General features: G+C 48.4%; 1 protein-coding gene and 1 long non-coding RNA gene across 7 annotated transcripts in view; one reads left to right on the forward strand and one right to left on the reverse strand.

Annotated features, from left to right (window-relative positions):
* Positions 1-544: 544 nt before the first annotated feature.
* LOC119866207 lies at positions 545-9,677 on the forward strand. Of its 2 annotated transcripts, XR_005379390.1 has the most exons (4): positions 545-670; positions 3,325-3,465; positions 4,270-6,373; positions 7,444-9,677. It is a non-coding gene; the product is annotated as an uncharacterized LOC119866207 (long non-coding RNA). The 2 variants fall into 2 exon arrangements; XR_005379389.1 differs by lacking the exon at positions 7,444-9,677 and having other exon boundaries at positions 4,270-7,435.
* Positions 3,210-19,712, reverse strand: part of MORC2 (MORC family CW-type zinc finger 2) — a 41,631-nt gene continuing 25,128 nt past the window's right edge. Inside the window, exons 9-27 of one of the 5 annotated variants that reach the window (XM_038575666.1) lie at positions 19,459-19,584; positions 18,772-18,851; positions 17,962-18,044; positions 17,324-17,409; positions 15,847-15,987; positions 15,596-15,750; positions 15,352-15,480; positions 14,748-14,853; positions 14,305-14,437; positions 13,015-13,089; positions 12,536-12,916; positions 11,813-11,944; positions 10,921-10,975; positions 10,362-10,503; positions 9,978-10,238; positions 9,797-9,890; positions 6,172-6,351; positions 5,977-6,039; positions 3,210-4,899 (exon numbers count right to left, since the gene is read on the reverse strand). In XM_038575666.1, the coding sequence (XP_038431594.1) occupies positions 4,831-4,899; positions 5,977-6,039; positions 6,172-6,351; positions 9,797-9,890; positions 9,978-10,238; positions 10,362-10,503; positions 10,921-10,975; positions 11,813-11,944; positions 12,536-12,916; positions 13,015-13,089; positions 14,305-14,437; positions 14,748-14,853; positions 15,352-15,480; positions 15,596-15,750; positions 15,847-15,987; positions 17,324-17,409; positions 17,962-18,044; positions 18,772-18,851; positions 19,459-19,584 (2,491 nt within the window). In that variant the 3' untranslated portion in view covers positions 3,210-4,830. Of the gene's footprint in view, positions 4,900-5,976; positions 6,070-6,162; positions 6,352-9,796; positions 9,891-9,977; positions 10,239-10,361; positions 10,504-10,920; positions 10,976-11,812; positions 11,945-12,535; positions 12,917-13,014; positions 13,090-14,304; positions 14,438-14,747; positions 14,854-15,351; positions 15,481-15,595; positions 15,751-15,846; positions 15,988-17,323; positions 17,410-17,961; positions 18,045-18,771; positions 18,852-19,458; positions 19,585-19,712 lie in introns of all 5 variants that reach the window. The other 4 variants (XM_038575665.1, XM_038575664.1, XM_038575668.1 and 1 more) reach the window with 4 other exon arrangements.

Below are 19,712 nucleotides of genomic sequence, written 5' to 3' on the forward strand. Positions count from 1 at the left end.
CCCAGGGGCCGGCAAACAGGCCAGACCTTGGCGGAGCATCACTGAACGCGGCTATTTGAAGACGTAAAACATGCCGCTTCCTTTCCAGGTCCTGTATCGTGCAGATATGAACGTGCTACACCACAAAGTCCTCTATTCAAAATACTTTCTGTAGTGGCAAAACCAAAAACCAAAAAACACACCAAAAAATAAAAAACCCCAAAACAGCTGAAAAACCGGGGGAAAAAATTTTTTTTTAATCTACACGCTTGGATTTAATATGCAGACGCCAAAAGAAGAAGAAAAAAAGCCACACCCACTTTCCCGCGGGGGCTGTGGCGGCCGCCCCCACCTCCGGCCTCCGCGGCCGGTCGCCGCGCAGCTCGGGTCGGTCCCGGCGCTTCCTCCGCCTCCCGGCCCCAGCCGGAGCCCACCGGCTCGTCGCGCTCGGGGCACGCACAGGGCAGGGGCGCGGCCCACGTGCCGGGCCGCGGCACCGCGCAGGCGCCGTTGTGCGCCCGCCTCGCGGGCTGGAGAAGCGGCCTGGGGGCGCGCTCGGCCGCCGCGACCGTTGGCGGGTCGGGAGAGGGCCGGCGCCCGGGGGCGCTGCGGCGGGATCTCGGCCGCTCCCGGGCCAGGTGAGGACTTGGAGCCGGTCCTCCAGCCGTGCCGTACGGTGGTGATAAACGAGGTAGAGTAAGAAACCCCCAACTCCCTCCCTGTTGGTCCTCCCCCGGCAGCGCCCACACCGTGGCAGCCCGCTGGGGAGGAGCGAGCGCCCAGGGCCTCGCTAGAGGAGCCTAACGGGGGGCGGCGGGACGGCAAATCCGGAGCGGGGCATCACCGCTGGCCACGGCTTCCCAACCAACCGCCAGTCCCACGGAAGCTTCTCAGCGGAGTCCACAGCGGGAGGGGGAAGACGTCCCTGGTCAGCGCCTTCTCTCCGCGCCCCAGTGGTGCGCGCTCCTCCGCTCCGCATGGCTGCCCGTGCTGCGAATGCCAGGAGGTACCAGGAGGTACCGTGAGCAACCTCCAGGCCAGGCCTGAAGGAGGCCGGTGGAAGCCCTGCCCCTTCTCATCCACAGGGTTAGGAGCCGTGAGGATGGCTCTGGGGCAACTCCCCAGGCGGCCCATTGAGGAAGCAGGGAAACGCTTACAGGTAGCACATAGGGACCAGTGTATCTTGGACACAAAAATTCAGGGTTGAGGCAACAAGAGGTTAGGACCTTCATTCCAACTTCAATCAGACCAGCCCCAGAATAGTGGCTATCTATATGCATCCCTGGGCAAATTTCAGGTGAAGAACCAACCTCATGGCATAAATGAGCCAAGATGGGCAGTGATTTGTCTGACGCTTTGTGAGCTGGAAGGAAATTTCTACAAGACCCACCAAGAGCACTAGTTAGGCCAGGCACATTCCAAGTCCCTGGATGAAAAAGGCAAGGGGCAGAGGCTGCTCAATATTTTGGTCCAATGCAGAGTGAGATGTTCCTTGCCAGGCCCTTCCTCTGTCCAGTCTGTCTTGCTCATTATGGAGAGGGTGACCCCATTAGTGCTGAGAACAGAAGAAACAATCTGAGGCCTCAAACAGGGTGGCAGAGAAAGCACGATCCCTTAGAGCTTTGCCTCCCTTGGCCAAAGGGAGGCAGTGGAATTCTGAGGATGTTTCAGGCACCTTGGCAACCACCCAACAGGCCCCCTTATAGCCTTGACCAGCTAGAGAACAACATTCCAACAGGGACAAGTAGCCATGGAGCCACTGCCTACTCGTCAAGCCTGTATTCTACATAAATGGCTAAGAAATCTGAGCTCTATCAGTCTTAGAGCTATGAACTCCTGGCTACCTCTGCTTGAACCACAGGTCTGAAAGGCAGTCATGTAAACATGGGGACCCAACAAGAGTCAAGAAGTAGTGTCAGATAGATGTAATGAAGGAACCCCAAGTTTTTCTCAGCCTATTAACTCATACCTTGAGTAAAACATATCAAACCTCTGTCCCTACCTACTAATACAGTATTGATCCTAAAGTAAGGTTTACAATCCTAAATCCATGGGACACTTAGGGCCTGAAGGGGTAGTATAAGGTGAAGATTTTCCGGAGGACTTCACCCTCTTGGTTTTCAGATTATACTTTTGTAAACACTTTTATAAAGTCCCTAATCCAAAATCAGAACTGCCGCCCTGCATCAGAGACACAAATGGCCAATGAAGGTCTCAAGCTTATTTAAGTTAGTTCAAACCAACTCAAAAGTACATCACTTTCCACCTTTTAGATTAGTACACAGGATGGAAGAGACTGCATACTGACAAGTGCAGTGGGGTGAAATACACTGCTGGCAAGAGTTAAAGTTGGAGGTCTTTTCTGGACCATCTTAATATTTTTAATATTAATACCTACCATTTGACACAGCCATTTCTCTTTGGAGTTTACCATACATACATACATACAGATCTGAGTCAATAATACACACACACACACACACACACACACACACACACACCACATTCATCAGGGCATTTTTCGTAAATGTTAACCCAAATGTTTTTAAGTAGGAGACTCTTAATGGTACATCCAAGACAATGAAATGCTATGGGTTTTGCAGAAGAAAAAAGTAGACCCATATTGGCTATTCTGAAACAGGTTCCAAGATACATTGTGGGAAACAGGCAGAAACTGAACAGAGTGGATGTGTGGACAAGTATGGATATTATTCTCAGGGAGAAAATAGGGGTCAAGGGTGAAAGGGCGTCTTGCTTTTCAGGCTTTCCAGCCTTTCTGTACTGTTTGAATTCTTACGGTATGCTGTGTCACTTAAAACCAAAGAAAGTCCCCATTGCTCCTCTGTATTCACCTGTTTTGCTGCCACTGTGCTAGGGACCCTTGGGCCACAGACCAGCCAGCACACTCCCTCTTCCCAAGTCCTCAGACAATTTCAGGCGGGTCCCATCCCATCGCAGTTTATCTTCCCAACCAGAATGGCAGGAGCTCTGCCTGGGACACAGGCTGCATTCAGTACAGCTGTGACTGGATTTAAACAGCAAAGTGGTTACACTGAAGTTCAAGCTAAAACATTTTAAGAAATTGAGCATTTGTTTCTGTGGTAAGGAGGGTGGATACAGAAAAAGGAAGATCGTGATGAAGAAATATCTGAAATCCGTTTAAAGCCACAGTGGTAGAAAGAATGAAGTAGAAGGTGCTAGATTTTACTAACAGAAGAAAACAGACTGAGTTCAGGAGTCTCACCAGCAAAAATTTTATAGTATTGCATTTTGATTACAGGTGTGTAAATAAAAAAGGTGGGTATTACACCCGCTGATAAAAATGCAGAACCAACTTCCTTTTAGAGTCAAACAATAGGTTTGGGGACAAACATGAACCACATGCTGCCTGGGATGAAGAGAGTGAGCTGGAAGGAGAGTAATCACCAGCTCAAGAAACCCCGAGGTTCAGAGAATCTTCCAGAGGAAGAGGCCAAGTTCTGAGTGGTATGTCCCCAAATAACCCTCCTCCAGGGATGTGGTTTGGGGAAGCCCCAAACCCACAAGTTGCAGGTGCTTCTGGGCACACAAGTGGGTAAAGACTTCCCTCAACAGCACCTCCTAGTCTCCTGCAGAGGCCACGGAGTGGCATGTGGGCCATGATGACCTGAGGTGGATAGATGGCAGAAACACACCCAGAAAGGTTTGAATCCCAGACTAGCAGTACCAGGCCACAGTTCTTGTGCCTCTAGAAAACCCAAAGTCCCCAAATAAAGAGGAGAGAAGACAGTTGGGGAAAATCAAACCAGAATTTTTCCAGTGACTAAAGAGAAACTCAGCAACTCTTGCCTTTGTCTTTGACCCTGAGAAGTCACTTGAGGGACACAGCTGAATGACGCTGTGACTAGATGGGAGGGAAGGCATGGTGTGCTTTCTAAAAAGCTGCCTCTGGAGTCCCTGTGGCTCAGTGACCCCTTTTCCTGTCTAGCCCAGAGCAGGGATTGGTGGGGCCAGGCGGGGGGGAAACCGTAAAAGCAGCAGCAGCAGCAGCAGGCTCTCCAGGTCAGCCAGCACCATCTGGGCAGCGTGCTCCCTCCAGACCCTGCCAAACCCACCGGCAGAGGTCACCACCAGATCAGTACCAGGGGCACTGTCACAGAGGGCTTTTTCAAAAAGAATCCTTTGGAATTCAAACATTCATTCAGGGTACAGCCTACTAGAGTCAGATCTACTACTCCACCTGGACTTAGATTTTTGGGGTGGAAAACCTCACTATCCATGCATGGTTAACTGAGGAAATCACTGCCACAGGGAGAACTTGAGTGATGGATGGCGAGGTTGAATTGGAGGTCATGTCCCGGACCTGAGATGGGAGCTGCTCAGCACTGAGCCTCTATCCTGACCCACCGCCTCCAGGGGTCCCCTAGATCAGAGCCTCTAGGAAAAGTACCACTCTGGAGGGCTTGTTCCCTCCCCTACCACCTCAGATTTCAACATTGTTCATCCTCTAGAAGAGACCAGCCCTGCCCCTGGAGCCTCTCCGAATTATAGATGACACTGGGTTTACCACATCTTTAGGACCCAGGAGCCAAGAGAAGGAGCTTGGCATCCCGGTTCTCTGTCCTTTGCCCAGGAGTCACCAAAAGAAAAATGTATGGTCTCACAGCAGGCGCAGCATCTTATTTCTTTTAAAAAATAAATATTTATAAACTTAGGGAGGAAGATTCAAAGAATCAAGAGTATTTTTCCCTCCAAAAGCACAAATGTCTCATGTGAGTCAAACCAAGGTAAGTCCACCACCCATGAACAAAACACCACCCCCCAAGAACTCTGCCTTGAAGGGCAGAGGAGCTGATTTTTGTCTTGAGCCCCTTAGTCCCCCTTGGTGATCAGGTCCTCGATGTAGGCATCCAGCTCATCATCTGTGTTGATGTCTATGTCCTGGAATAGAAGGAAGCAGTCAGGTGGGGGCCAGAAGGCCGAAGGGGGGGCCCACCTCCCCATCCTTCTTGCAGGCAATGGAGCCTGAGCCCAGAGTCCCCTCCTCTCCCCCCTCCACCCTGGCTGTCAAGGCCTGTCCCACCTTGATCCTTCTCCCCCTTCCCATCCTCAATACACAGATGACGCCCAGATTTCTTGCTCCTGCCCTGCTCCTGCCCTGTGTGCCCCAGGATCCTGGGTGCCTTAGATGTGTTGCAGGCTTCTCAGACTCAGTACACTCAAAACAGCTCAACTGCACCACCCCACCCCAGGCTGTGCCCATCTCAATATAGGTCACCACCTTCCCTCACCCAGGGACTCAAGACAAATCAGAAGAATCACCCCTGTTTCCTTCCTTCCCCCCCAAATATTACAAATCTGCCTTTCACATGGTCACCAAGATTCAAGCCATCAAAATCGCTCATTCAGATAAGTATGGGAACCTCCTCACCCAAGTCCTGGATTCTAACTTCCACCCCACTCCAGGACTTCCTATAACCAACTAAATGTCTTAATCTGCAAACAGGATTGGGCCATACCCCTCCAGGGACAGCTCACCTCATACAGGCCCTGCCTCTTCTATTGCCTGCAACTCCCTGCCTTGAGCCTTAGGTCCTACCCTTTCCTCTGCCCAAAGCACTCACATCTTGTATGTGACTGATTCTACTCTCAGCTCAAATATCCCCTTCTCAGAGAGGCCACCGCTGAACACCCTCTGTGTCTTCCTTCTCTTACATGAAGTGTTTTCTTCATAGAACTTCCTGCCATCAATAATTTTGTGTCCTTCACCAGTCTGTTGGGCCATGAGTGTAGTAGGGACCATATCTTGCCTATCTGGTTCACCCAATATCCCACAGGAAACAAAGCAAGTCCCAAGTTTTGACTGCCTGGATGAAGGACTGAGACCCTAAAGGGGTACTCCTTACAATCCCAATCTGGGCGTCATCTGGAAAAGTGAGAATTTCTGTTTTATGGCTCGGAGGATTCTCAAACCAGGTTGTAAATCAGAAGATCTAAACAAGGGCAAAAATCTGATACCGTGGGTCTGGCTGGGATGAGGCCCAGGCAGCCGCACCACCTCCAGCCCTCCTGGTCAGGATGCTGTGCAGCCAGGGTTGGAACCACAGATTCCTGTGAGTGGGGAGAAGGGAGCAGGAGGTGCCCAGGCCCCCCTCCCTGAGACACCAGGTGGTCCAGCTGCAATGAGAGGGCTGCCTGGCTCACCTCCTGCACCTTTTGCAGGAGCGCCACGATGTTGGTCCTCAGCTTCTGCAGCTTCTCCTCTGTCTCTCGGAGCTTTCTCTCAGAAGTGCGCAGGCTCTCCTCGGAGGCCTTGGCCCGTGAGTCAGCACGGCTCTGGTAGGAATGGCACAGATTCTGGAGTCCCACTTCATACTGCTTGAAGTACTCTTTCTGTAGAGAGGGAACCCAGAGGGTAAGTGCATGAGCTTATAGGGGTCCCCAGGGCCTCTCTAGATGGGCTCCAGTATCCCTACGCAACTGGCTCAGTGTGAAGGGACGTCACAGACAAGGGATAAGTAGGCTCTCTAGCTCCAAAGTGGAAAAACCTGATGCCCATCTCATGAGGTTGCCATGAAGAAAGAGATGGGATCACCTATGTGAACCCTTCAGCCCTTGACAGCAAGCCATTAGTAAATGTGAGGGAGGATTCTTCCATTGCAGTTGGCACGAAAAGGACAAGTCCCTCTCCCAGCTGAATCACATGTTTCTAACTTCACCACAGTCCTTTTGGCAGCCCATCCTAAGTCACACCTCACAATGTCAGAACCAGAAGTTCTCTTCCAGAAATATTTATCAAGCACCCACCAACAGTGGATACCTCCAGATTTGTGTAGTATACTAATAAGCAACATTAGAATTTTTACTGTCTTTCCTAAGTACCTGAAATTTCCAAGGTGTGGAGTACTGATGTTAACTAGCAGTTTCTCAAGGCATGAAGCTTTTCAAACTTTTAAAAGCTAGAACAGTTGCTTCAAAAGAAATGTTACATGGAATCTAATTGGAAAAAAAATCTGTGCAGTATCTGTTTATTTTCAAAACTCAAACTTACAATATCATTTACTCATAAGTTACCCTTGAGAATAACACCATTCTGATGAAAATGAATGGTCCTAGCTGACCACTGTAGTCTTATCAACTCCTGGGTTTATATGCTTCTATAAAGATGTATGAGCTACCTGGCATTGACAGCTCCTGACTGCTGTTTTTAAAAAGTGTTACTGGCAAGTACTTAACTGTGTCGTTTACCTTACAATTTAGAGTATTATCCTATTAAACCAGAATGGCAAGAGAAATTTGAAGTTCTCCATTAAAAATAATTACCCCGGTAGCAATTACCCCGGTAGCACAAAGTGTTTAGGCAGACTCCAAAATATTAAAACTCAGTATGTCTTGAGCCTATGATTTGAGTTAGTTTTAACTCTTCATTTATTATAAATTTGTACAGTTATAATACCTTTTAAAAACATATATGTTTAAATCTAGTATTTGTAGGACTCCTGAGGACTTTATGAAACTCCCATCCAGGATGATGGCAAAAAGGATGACCTTTCACAGACTGACAAGAACATAATGAACATTAGAAATCTCTGTTGTGTCCCTGACGTTAAAAAAATTAGTTTAGACCTTACAGTCCGCGGACTATAAAGTTGATGCATTGGTGGTATACTTCCTTTTACAAGCATAAGGTAGCTAATAGACTCTTTTATTAGCTCAGATGCTAATAAAAGCTCAGATGCTCCTGGCTGACCGTGTTTTTGGTCTGAACAGAGAAGATCCCAGTGGACCCAGGCTTTGCTCTGAGTCTGGCAACAACTTTAAACCACAAGCAACAAATTTGACAAGAGGATGCCAGGCCACCTACCTAAGCATCCTAATTAGTGGATTGTTCATGGGATTTGCAGAGGGCAGCTGCAGCCTCAACAAGGGCCAGAGCTGAGACACAGAGCTTTCTGAGGAAGCTTTCTGATGAGCTCTGCCATCCTCTAGCTTCCTCGGCCTGCACCTGCCCTCTCCTCTCATGGGAAGCAAGGCAGTACTGGAAGAAGGGCAAGCCCCGTGTCCTAAAGTAGTAGTACCTGGATTCAAATCTGGGTTCTATCACAACAGATTCTTCACCTGAGCCTCAGTTTCTTCAACTCCTAATACTCCCTTTTTTTCTTTTTAGTAAAATGAAGATTAAAAGCCCTATCTCTTCCTCTTTGGAAACCATCAAACACACAGCTGCCACACAAGGGCCCAATATCTACAGTTTCAATTCTAGTTCTGTTCTCTAGAAACTCTTCCCTAGAAAACTTAAGCTATTCCAAACATAAACATATCTGTCCCACTTGAGGAAGACAACTCCCAGATTCCATCTGCAGCCCTAACCGTCCCACCCCTCCAAGTGCCCCATCCCTGATCTCGACCTGCGCACTAAACATCACCAGAAATGCAGATGGCCAGTGTTCCCAGCCCAACACAAATCACAACTTATCACCGCTCTTACCCCCACTGTTTTCTCCCAGTTAATAGCTTTGTCATCACTTCCCACAGGCCTGAGACACAAAGAAGTACATGGCCTCTGCCTCCTCCCCCATCATTTGCCTCCAGTCAACCACCTCTGACATGGCCCTTTCACCCACCAGTCCACTCCCACCACTCTAACTCAAGTTCCCATTCCCTCATCTCTGACCTTTCACAACTCAACTGGCCCTCTTGCCTCGGCATCTTCCATCCACCCATCTCACCCAAACCTACTGCCATGAGAGCTATCCTCTTAGGGCAGGGTCAGCAGACTAGAGCCCCAGGCCAAATCAGCCTGCCACCTCTTTTTGTAAATAGAGCTTTACTACAGAACAGCCACATCCATTCCTTTACAAATGGTCTACTGCAGTGTCATAGTGTTTAGCTGCCACAGAGCTGAAAATATTTGCTAACTGGCCCTCTAGAGAAAAAGTTTGTTTTTCTGCCCTAGACCAGGTTCAGAATGACAATTCCCCTGGCTCAAAACTTTTGCTGGCCCTCCATTTTATACAAGGTTTAAACACCAAGCCCCTAAGATCAGACATTCAAAAAGTACCATATCTTGACTCTCAGGGCCCTCTTCTTCCCTAAATGCTCACCACATAGTCTGCTGCCTTGACCTGGGAACTTCCATCCCTCTGAACCCCTGCTCACAAAGTCGCCCTGCCTCAAATCTTCCCTGTCACTTACACAGGCACTTGCAGAGACCCACATCTTCAGACTGCTGCTCCCTCCCCAAGGCTGCCACAGCCCAACTGCTTCCATGGCACTTACTGCTCTCAGTCTCATGTCCAGCTACCTAGTAAAAATTCAGTCTCTACTGAATCATAAGGCACTTGGGAGGCAGGATTCTCTACTGCTGCTCATGAAGAGATCCAGCACAGGGCCTGTGCCACTTTAGCATAACACCCAGTGCTTACAAAAAAACACTACCCACATCTCTACCTCACTGTAAGAGTCAAGTTTTAGGCACTTTAAGTCTAAGTTCTTCACTGTTGCCTGGGACAAGTTTACTCCCTCTGCTGAGGCGGAGGAAAACAGATACACTCTAGGAAATGTCAAACCAGGCCTGATGTCCCTAAGTGAGGACTCAGCCCCAGCATCTTATGAATGGTGTGGTTGGCTTCTGCATACCACAATCATAGCCAGCTTTGGCACTTTTTTCTACACGTTTTCTATTTCTCTCAGCAAAAGAGAGGCTGTGAGGGGGCATAGGGGAGGTGGGCAGCAAAATGGCAGGGGGGGGGGGGGGGGGAATGACACAAGAGCTGGCAATCACAATAAACATGAAGCTGAGGGACCATGCAGAATAAAAATAAAAGGCTAAACTCACCAAAGGAAACGATATTAGCTCATCTGAATTCATAGCACTCAGCTCCTTCTTGGAGATGGGGAAACTAGGAGGCAGGAAGTACCGTAAACAATTCCTAAAGAAAGAAGGTGGGAAGAGGAATTCAGAATAGCAAGAAGAAGGTAGAGAGCCAGAGTTAGCCTGACTGGGAAGACACATGTACCGGAGGATCTGGACGAGCAGGTCAATGGTCTCATGGTTGGTGCTCGGGGCAGTGGTGTCAGGCTCTATGCGGATGCAGTCAGAAGTAGAGGGCTCTGCCGTGGCTACAGCCTGTTGGGCCGCTGCCGCTGGCGGCGCCGGTGGTGCTGCCACTGCTGCCTCCTCCTCCTCCTCTTCCCCACCCTCCTGCTGCGTATCAGGGCTCTGGTACTCCGGAGAAGGGGGCTTCATCAGCCGCACATCCTCACTGCCTTTCTCCACCCTAGGAGGCACAAAGCACTTGTCATGTATGCCCCAGGCACCCAGGATGGGCCGCTTGCTGGGAGGCTGGGACAGAACCCCCCTGGCCTGGACAACTCTGTGGGCTTCTGGAAAGGGGCGTTACCAGCGGTCTCTCGGAGTGGTGTCTGTGGGCACGTAGTCAAACTTCACCTTCCACCGCACCACATGTTTGCCCACTTCCACAGCTGTGACACGGCCTGTGTACCACTCCCTGTTCACACGCACCTCCACGTGCAACCCTTTATCTAAGAGAATGATGATGGAGTGGGAGTCAGAAAATTAACGGAGTTCCCTACTCAGCTAGGGCCACCTAGAGAGGCAGTCCAAGGACTTGCTGGGACAAGAACCCCTAAATGCTTGCCAGTACTTTGCCAGGAACATGGAGCCCAGCCACCCTGGTCTCCTTCCCCATCTGCCATGAGGGTGCCAAAGAGCAGCAGGATGAGTGACTGCCAGAAGTGCAAGCCAAGAAATTTGTGCTAAAAATACACAGAAGGGTGTGCTATCTTCAGAATTCTTCTCGGGACTAGACTTGGAACCACTGCTACACAAGAGCCCAGAGCCAGGAAAGCCTCCAAGAACCTTCAGGATAAGTTGTTGCTGGCTGAGGGGTCCCGCTATCCCCTTCCCCCACAGGCTGCCAAGTACCTCCCCGAATTTACCTTTCTGAGCCCTCTTAAGGTCAGCTGGGTCCTCTTCCCCAGCACTGTCTGAGAGCTGCAAGGAGAACAATGTTAGTGTTAAAAGCATCCCCAGTGACCCTGATAAGCATATTTTTGCATGTTTGGCAATCCAGGGTCATCAGCTGTCACTTCATGTTGTCTTATGTGACTTTTTTTTTTTTTTTTTTTTTAATTCATGAAGACACAGAGAGAGAGGGGCCGAGACACAGGTAGAGGGAAAAGCAGGCTCCATGCAGGGAGCCCGTTGTGGGACTCGATCCCAGGACTCCAGGATCACACCTTGGGTTGAAGGCAGGCACTTAACCGCTGAGCCACCCAGGTGTCCCTTATGTCACCATTTAAATCTCCATGTCTCACACCAAGACCTGCTCTCTAAATCAGAACCTTGAGTGTCAACCCTTCTGCCACTTTTTTTTTTTTTAATTTTTATTTATGATAGTCACACAGAGAGAGAGAGAGAGGCAGAGACACAGGCAGAGGGAGAAGCAGGCTCCATGCACCAGGAGCCCGACGTGGGACTCGATCCCGGGTCTCCAGGATCGCGCCCTGGGCCAAAGGCAGGCGCTAAACCGCAGTGCCACCCAGGGATCCCTTCTGCCACCTTTATAAACAAGACAGTATGCAAACGAAAGTCACAGACACAGGGATGCAAAGGGTTTCAAGCCTCCCTGATCTGTGGGTGACCTCCAGCCTGTGATGAGAGCCAAAAGCCAGTCTCACTCAGAAGCGTGCCTGACACCATGTTTCTAAATCACCTGTGTGACCAAGATCCTACAGAGATGAACTGGGCTTCTGGAAGGCTCAAATCAAAACAGAAACAGACCTGGTGCAGACTGCAACCCTGAGGAGGTTTTAACCTCAGACCACCTACCTCATTCAAGTCCTTCTTTTCCTCCTTCACAGCAAACTTGCCCCGCTTAGACCTTTCTTTCCTCCTCTCAGCCTCTTCCTCAGCTTCTTCCTCATCAGAGACCCCAAGAGTCCGCTTCCGACCAGGAGTGGTCTACAGCAAGAGGAGAGGGAATGTGAGGGGCCCTGTCAGCCCTTGAAGATTCTGTCAGGAAAAGATTCCATCTGGCCTAAAGAAGCAGTAACACTTGTGTGCTTCTCAGTTACCCCACAGCTGAGCCTCCCCTGACATTACTCAGTATACAGCAACCTCCTGGTCCCTGTGCCCACAAGGACCTTTGCTCAAAGCTGTCATAGGGGGAGCTTCTCAGTTTACTTCTCCTTTAGCCTCCCTGGCACCAGCTGTGCCCTCCCTGAAACATGCTGCCCACTGCTGCAACCCACCACGGCTTTCACCAGGCTGCCAACCTATGCCCATACCACAGAAGCTGGTGGAGGGGACTCAAATTTATGGCAGATCAAAACACAAAGGGAATACTGAAGAGCTCCCTGGACAGGAAACCAACATGCTCTGTGCCCTGACCAGAGAAAGTCCCTTTGGCTATTGAGACTCCTCCTTAGGGGCAACAGGAAGCTTGAGGTTTGATCTCCAAAAAGGCTCCCCCAGTACAGCTTTGACACAGCCTGATACCGTTCCTAGACCACTGAGGGTAGGCTTGGAGCTGGAAGAGGAAAAGCATCTCACTGGGGAGAGTTTACTGGGTGGCTCTGGCTTCTTGACCACTGGAGTCTTGATGGCTCTGGGAGCAGGGACCTCCCGAGGGCTCTTGGCGTTGGGTAGCAGAGATGGTGACAGTGGCTGCACCATAGGAGTGGGCCGGGGCGCAGTCTTAGCCGGTGTGTTAGCAGGCTTTCGGGGTGCCTCAGGTGGTTGCAGCAGCCTGGATGTACTGGCCTCCTCCCGAGCTGCCAGGGTAGAAGGCTTAGGGGTACTGCTGATAACAGGAGCCTTTCGGGGCTGGCTAGCTGGCCTGGGAGCCTGCAGGGAAGGAGGTCTGCTTGGGGCATTCTTAATCACAGCAGGTAAAGGAGGCGACCGAGGTCGCTGAGGTCTACGTGCAGGTTCCTAAAAGAGAATGGAACAGAGTGAAAACACTTATCCTAGCACAAGACACCTAAGGAAAAGTCACCAACCACCCCCCCACACACACCTCCTGGCTTTACCTCTGTAGAAGGTCTGGTGGTCACTTCCAAAGGCAATTTCTTCAGGTCAGCTTGGGAGCGGATAGGTGTGGTTTTCTGCATGGCAAAAATGATGAAGTTGTTTGTTTATCTTGGTACATTCAAGCAAACTCTCTGGATCCCTACTGTGTCTGGGACAGTGGGCAAATAAAAAAGAAAACCTAGACCACAGTCCTACTATTATAAGAGACTCACTCTCATTGGAGAGACAAAAAATACAAACACTAAATCATCAGGATTCTATGTGACTAATCTAGCAACTGAGAGACCAGGAGAAAGTGTCAATGGACTAAATTCCTATAAAAGCAGCCAGAAAAGTTAGGAAACGTATGATAGAAAAGGCCAGAAAGGACAAGTGGGATTCAGTAGGCAGGGAGGCAGGTGTAAGACATCCAGGTTAGTGCAAACATCTGCACAGACAAAGAAGCCAGAAAAGAAAAAGCCTTTTTTCTAATAAAAATGATAGAGGAGGGGGATCCCTGGGTGGCTCAGCGGTTTGGCACCTGCCTTTGGCCCAGGGCATGATCCTGGAGACCCGGGATTGAGTCCCACATCAGGCTCCTGGCATGGAGCCTGCTTCTCCCTCTGCCTGTGTCTCTGCCTCTCTCTCTCTCTGTTTTTCATGAATAAATAAAATATTTAAAAAAAATAAAAATAAAAACGATCGAGGAGTAATACCATAAATATGTCTCAAAAACTTGACAAATCAATTAAGAAAATGAGAATAAGCTATTCTGAAACAAATGGCAGAGTAAAACACTCTCCAAATCAAAAATAAGAAATTCAAATCATAAGATGTATATTTTTGCCTGTCAAATTTGCAAAAAATACTTTAAAATAAATGTACTGCTTACAAAAAAACCAAACTAATACATCTCCTGGAGAATAACTTGGAAGTAGTTATAAAAAGCCACAAAATTTTACAAACCCTTTTGACCCTTTCAAATTCACTTCTAGAAAAATATCCCAAGTAAAGTATGCACTAAAAAAAAATGTGACATGTCATGGCATAGGATTTCCACTTTATTATATATATTCATGTGTACACAAGCAATCATAAAAAGTTAGAAGGGTATTGTCAGTTAGTGGTGGTTACCTCTATACTAGAATACTTATTTTCTGACCACGTTGGAATACATAAAACAGCAGTTTGATTTTTAAAAATGATGATCATGGTGTACTCAAAAACCAGGGAGCCACTGAAGGTTCCTGTTCCATCCCAGAGAGACCTGACACAATGCTGGCTTTGCCCACTGCCCACAACACACGCACCTGGAGGGCCTCTAGCTTCTCCTGCTGTTGGCGTATTTTCTCTGTCAGCTGCTTCTGCTTCTCTTCTTGTGTCTTCAGGTCTTTTCTGAATGTCCCCAGGGGAACCTTCTGCTTCTGTTCAGAAGCCTCACATCTGTAGAAAGAGAGTGTTAGGGAGGTTGTGCCAAAACAGAACCCTAGGCAGGACACGGTCCTCTTTAGCCAACCCATGCTTTCACCACAGCAATGACCTCAAGGTTCCCAAATGTACAGAATTAATACTCACTGCAGGACAGACATCTATTCTTACTTCCAGAGCACTTATTATTTGCAGCAAGACAGAGACATGAGGATATTAGCACTGACCTCAAGATGCACAGCAAATTATTTGCCCAAAGGGTAGAAGGAATACAGTGGGGGAGAGAGAAGATACCCACAATCTCCTTGTTAGAGCAAGTGCTCACCGGTCCTGCTCAGGATCAGGGTTCATGGAGCAAACCCAGGTGTCAGGGTAATCTTTTTCCACAGAACTCAGCTGGAAGGGGAGGGTTCGCCACTTCAGACACAAATCTATGACACAGAAAACATCCCCACAAACATCAGTCATGCCCGCTAACAGTATCTATAAGCAGGTTCCCAAGGCAAAGATGCTCCCAACTTTCCATGCAAAGATCTTTACTCAGGCTACAACCCTGCCTTCCTTGCAGAACAGTAATTCTCAGTGATTCCAGCAAGAATAGCCACTTTATATTGTGGATTCTCAATGTTCCCAGCCTCTCCACCTCCTCAAAAAGGATACTGGCTCAATCATCACTCGCACCATTAACAATGTGGTATCAAACCAAGTGAGGCTTGGCCAAGACACCATCTACCTCATTCAGGAGGGACAGGTGGGACTTGACATAGCACCAAGACTGAGCTCCCAGGGCCATCACCAAACAGACTCATCCCCAGTGGGACCAAAAGTCCATGAATGTCAGTCAAGTCAGGAGGCCCGCAAGGGGAAAGAGAAAAAAGGCTCATGGACTGTGGTGGAGAGTCAGGAGGAGGTTCCGACCACCAGCTCACCACACTGGATGGTGGTTGGGATTTCCATAGCTCTCCGGCGCTTGTAACGTAGCTCACTGGATGGAGGCTGGTTCCAGTTGGCAGAGAGGTAGCCAAACTCATCCCAGAACTTGATGATTCCCCTCTGGGCTGGAAAGCAAACACCCACACAACATATCAGGAGGCAGCTTCTCACTCTTCCTAAATTTACACCATTGGGCACTAAGAGTATCCTAAGGTTGGAAGTGAACAGAAAGGGAATTACCAATGGCAATGTCCTTCCAATACTGTGCCAGATGCTCCCCCATTGCCCGCAACAGGTGCCGGTACTCCTTGGCATCAGCAAAGTCCTGCTTGTTGTGTGTAGGTTCGAGGACCAGGTAGGGCACATCAACAACCCCAACAACCCCACCACATGCCCTACAGGGAGAAGATGACAGAGCTCTGTCACCCCACTGACCAAACACATCCTGTCATCTGCCTAGGGCTGAAAAACTCTCTTTGGGCAATACTCACATGCCCCCTTCCAGCTGTGGGCCCACTTTCTCATACATCTTGATCAGGCGGCTACAGTTATAGATGAACATGCCATCCAGGTCCCGGTGTTCAATGTTGACCCCAAAAACAAAATTCAGTTCCTTAGGTTCTTTAAGTGCTCTGAGAAGACACAAGATGAATTTAAGCAGATCAACCCATTAATACAAAAACACCATGGTCTTTAAGATATGCTAGCTTAAGCTTAAACTTGAGACACGTTAAGAAAAAAAAACATGCAAGTTTTGCATTTCCAGTCAATGTGTAACTTGTTAGATTTGATAGGGATACAGTGCTGCACAGTGACTCTACGCATCCCTACATAAAAGCATAGGACTTTGGCTTCTGGTTACAAAACAGGATGGGTTTAGGTATGAATGGGATACTTTGAAGCTGCTGCAAACCTCTGGAAAGATAGTTACATGGTGGACTAAACACAAGGTTATACCTACTCCACTAATGTGACAGTAGTTAATTTTTAAAAAGTAAAAAATTCACCAGAACGAGAACATTTAGAAGAGACTCTCCTGTGATAAATAACAAAATCATGGAGCTGAAAAGAAGATGTATGAGCAGTGTACTGACTCAGAAGAATCCGGAAACCTATGCCTGTGGCAGGAAGGCCAAGCAGCAGCAATGCAGGAATTGAAATCCAGAGACCCGGGATCCCTGGGTGGCGCAGCGGTTTAGCACCTGCCTTTGGCCCAGGGCGCGATCCTGGAGACCCGGGATCGAATCCCACATCGGGCTCTCGGTGCATGGAGCCTGCTTCTCCCTCTGCCTGTGTCTCTGCCTCTCTCTCTCTCTCTCTCTCTCTGTGACTATCATAAATAAAAATTAAAAAAAAAAATGTTTAAAAAAAAAAAAATCCAGAGACCCAAGAAGCTCCAAACATAAGATGAGACGTGGAGATAATCTAATTAGCTAGGATGACCCATTCTAGACGAAAAAGGTCCAGAACTCAACCTATGCATTATTCCACATTTGTATCCAGGGGTAAAATATTAAGAGTAGATATTACCAGATGGTACAAACATAAGCGAGTTTTAAAGTCGTATTTCTTAAAAAGGTATGTGTTTTATAAGTTTCATACAAATGAGCATTTTATAAATCCTTTAAATGAATAGGAGAAAAAAGAAGAAAAGAGAGGAGAGAGAGAAAAAATAAGAAAGGAAGAAGAAAGAGAGGGAGGGAAGATAGAACGGGAGTTGCCAGGAAAGAAGGTCTGGGTTCTCTATCAGGGATTGGCCCCGCTCTGCCTTTTCCTAGCTCAGGAAAAAAACCTGCAGTGGGCATTTAACAAGCATTTGGGATCACAACATCAATGGTGCTCTCAAAGCATTCGTTGTAATAAAATGGCAACCTCACAGGGTGGGGAGAGATTCCCCAAGCTCTTTAATTGTCAATAATGAGTGCTATATAACTAAAAAAAAAAACAAAAGCCAGCCCTGGCACTCACCGCTGTTTGGCCTCCTTGATCCGCTTTTTGACATCGGCTTCTCTGCGCAGAGTAATGGCTGTGTTCTGGACCTGCCTCAACATCACCTGAAAATGTACAATGGCACCAGGTGAGTGGAGGAGGGGCTCTGGGCCCGCAGCAATGTTATAACAAACATCTGAAATTTCTCATTTTAAATCACATGGATTCAAAACCACACTTAAGAGATTTACTTCTTTAAAAACTCAAACTGACAAACTCAGAAGCTGTGCTTCACTTGACTAGGCTGACTTGAAGGAACAAACACTCCAACTGAAATAGTAAGTCTACAGAAATGTATGTCAGAGAGTGGTAAAGAGAACTGCTCAGACCCCTTACCTACTGTGTGTGACCTGGGGCAAGTGACCATCTTCACTTCAATTTCCCTTTCCATAAACTGAGAATACTACCAGTGGTCACTTTATATGGTTGTCAGGATGTTGAAATAAATGATTGGCCAAGATTCTGCCACACAGTGTGTTCAACAGTGATTACGGAAACATCTTAACATCCCATTTTTCAGCTTTAGAAGGAGTTCATGACTAGCCTGATCCCAGGCCAGCTCTGAGATACTAATGCCAGAAATGCAAGAGAAGAGCTGTACAGATCAGGGGCCTTACCCTTGAGTCTCGAGTAAGGTCTCCACCTAGGCGAACTTCTAAGGTCCGAGCTTTGCTCTCCGCCTCCCGTGCCTTCTCCTCAGCTGAAATCCAGAAGAAATCACAGTGTAGATCACAAAGGTTCAAAAACACTTAGTCTTCCATCCTGAATGCCACAGTATAGCACTTGCTAAACAAGATGTATGTACACCGCCAAGGAACAGGAGTGCTAGGAGAGCAGCCTCCCTGGCTGGAATGCAGTCAGTACAAAAAGGAAAATCCTTTTGTTTGGAGGCCCCAAAGAAAACAGGCACTATTTATACTTGAGACATGTTTTTTAAACTTTACAAATGAACCAGAACAGGTCAAAAACTACCCAAGGCAACAGAGTTACATCCTCAGCAGGAGCTGGAAGTTATCAAAGTCCTCAGCCAATCACTCTCCATCAAGCAGCCAAGAAGCCCTGTCAGCATGAGAGACCTTGAGATTTTTGCCCTGCAGTCAGAAAAACCAATTTCACAAGTATTTGGGCCAGAGGATAGTGTGAGATTCTTCACTCTGGGCAAGCCAAGGAACTGACACTGTTTTAGATAAGTCCCTATAAATGGCTGATGAAGAGAAAGTAGAATCTGGGGAGAAAAACTGCTGAAAGGATTGGCATGCAGGGGGAGGGGTGCAAGAGGAACTAGACCAGTGGTTCAGGAGAACAGTTTGCCTCTGGATGCTAGACAGAGCTTTTTGTGGATCCTGCTTTGGCCACAACAAGTATTCCCCGGACAACCCCAACCTGATCCCCCTCCTGCCCAGTTGGGGTGGGGGTTTGTGCATTACCAATCCGTGCTACATGCTCAGCTTTCTTCACCTCCTGCTCTGCACGAGTCTTGAAACGGCTTGATGTGTACTTGTACATCCTGAACAGGGGAAAAAGCAACCTGAAGACTCAAGCAGCAGTGGGGTAGGGCAGCAACATGAGCAATGCGGGAAGCACCCTGCCTTCCTGCCTCCTCCCAAGTTACACTGTACTCATGATGAGTTAAAAACAAAGTTATTTTAGCAAACAACTCAATTCCTTATTCCACCTGCCCCTTGCTCCCATCTTTGATAAGCAACCCCACTACTCACCAGGTGTGTCATTAATCCCACAGCAGAAACAAATCTCAGCAATCAGCCAGGGCCTTTGTTCTCCTGTGTAGTGTCTATAGGCCCCTTGGCCCTGAAGCTGAGAGGCTCAGACAGATCACTGTGCCAGGCAGAGCACCCTCCATGTCACAGAAGGCACTCATACTCAATGAACTTCACGAGCCAACCTCCATAGCTCATCAGCCATCTGTGTCCCTCCCTCAGGACTTAGAAGTTTCTACGCAGTAAATCAAGGAGCTTAAAGGCCCAAATGCAGACAACACTGTCAGAGCCTCTTATCATCACTCCTAGCATCACTCCAACAATGCCCCAGACATAGAGCCAAGGCCCCATCCTTAGCTCAAGGGAAACAGCAGACCAGGGTGGGCAGGCCCCTACCTGGGCTTATATAGGCAGCAGGAGAGCCTCTTGGTCTGCACCTTGTGCCCGTGGATGAAGATCCGCATCCGGGGATCAATATAGAGCACAGCTGCATAAGCGCGGAAGGAGCGCCGCTCTGGCTTCCTAGAGGTGGCAGGAAGAGGAGTGCTATCACCTACTCTACAGCCAGCTTGACCAAAAGTATGGCAGGACAGCCTCTCTGCAGGCTGTCCACCTCACATCTTGGCTTTTCTCACCAGCCTGAAGCGCTG

The sequence above is a fragment of the Canis lupus genome, chromosome 26 (genome assembly GCF_011100685.1).
Source record: "Canis lupus familiaris isolate Mischka breed German Shepherd chromosome 26, alternate assembly UU_Cfam_GSD_1.0, whole genome shotgun sequence".
NCBI classification, from domain to species: domain Eukaryota; kingdom Metazoa; phylum Chordata; class Mammalia; order Carnivora; family Canidae; genus Canis; species Canis lupus.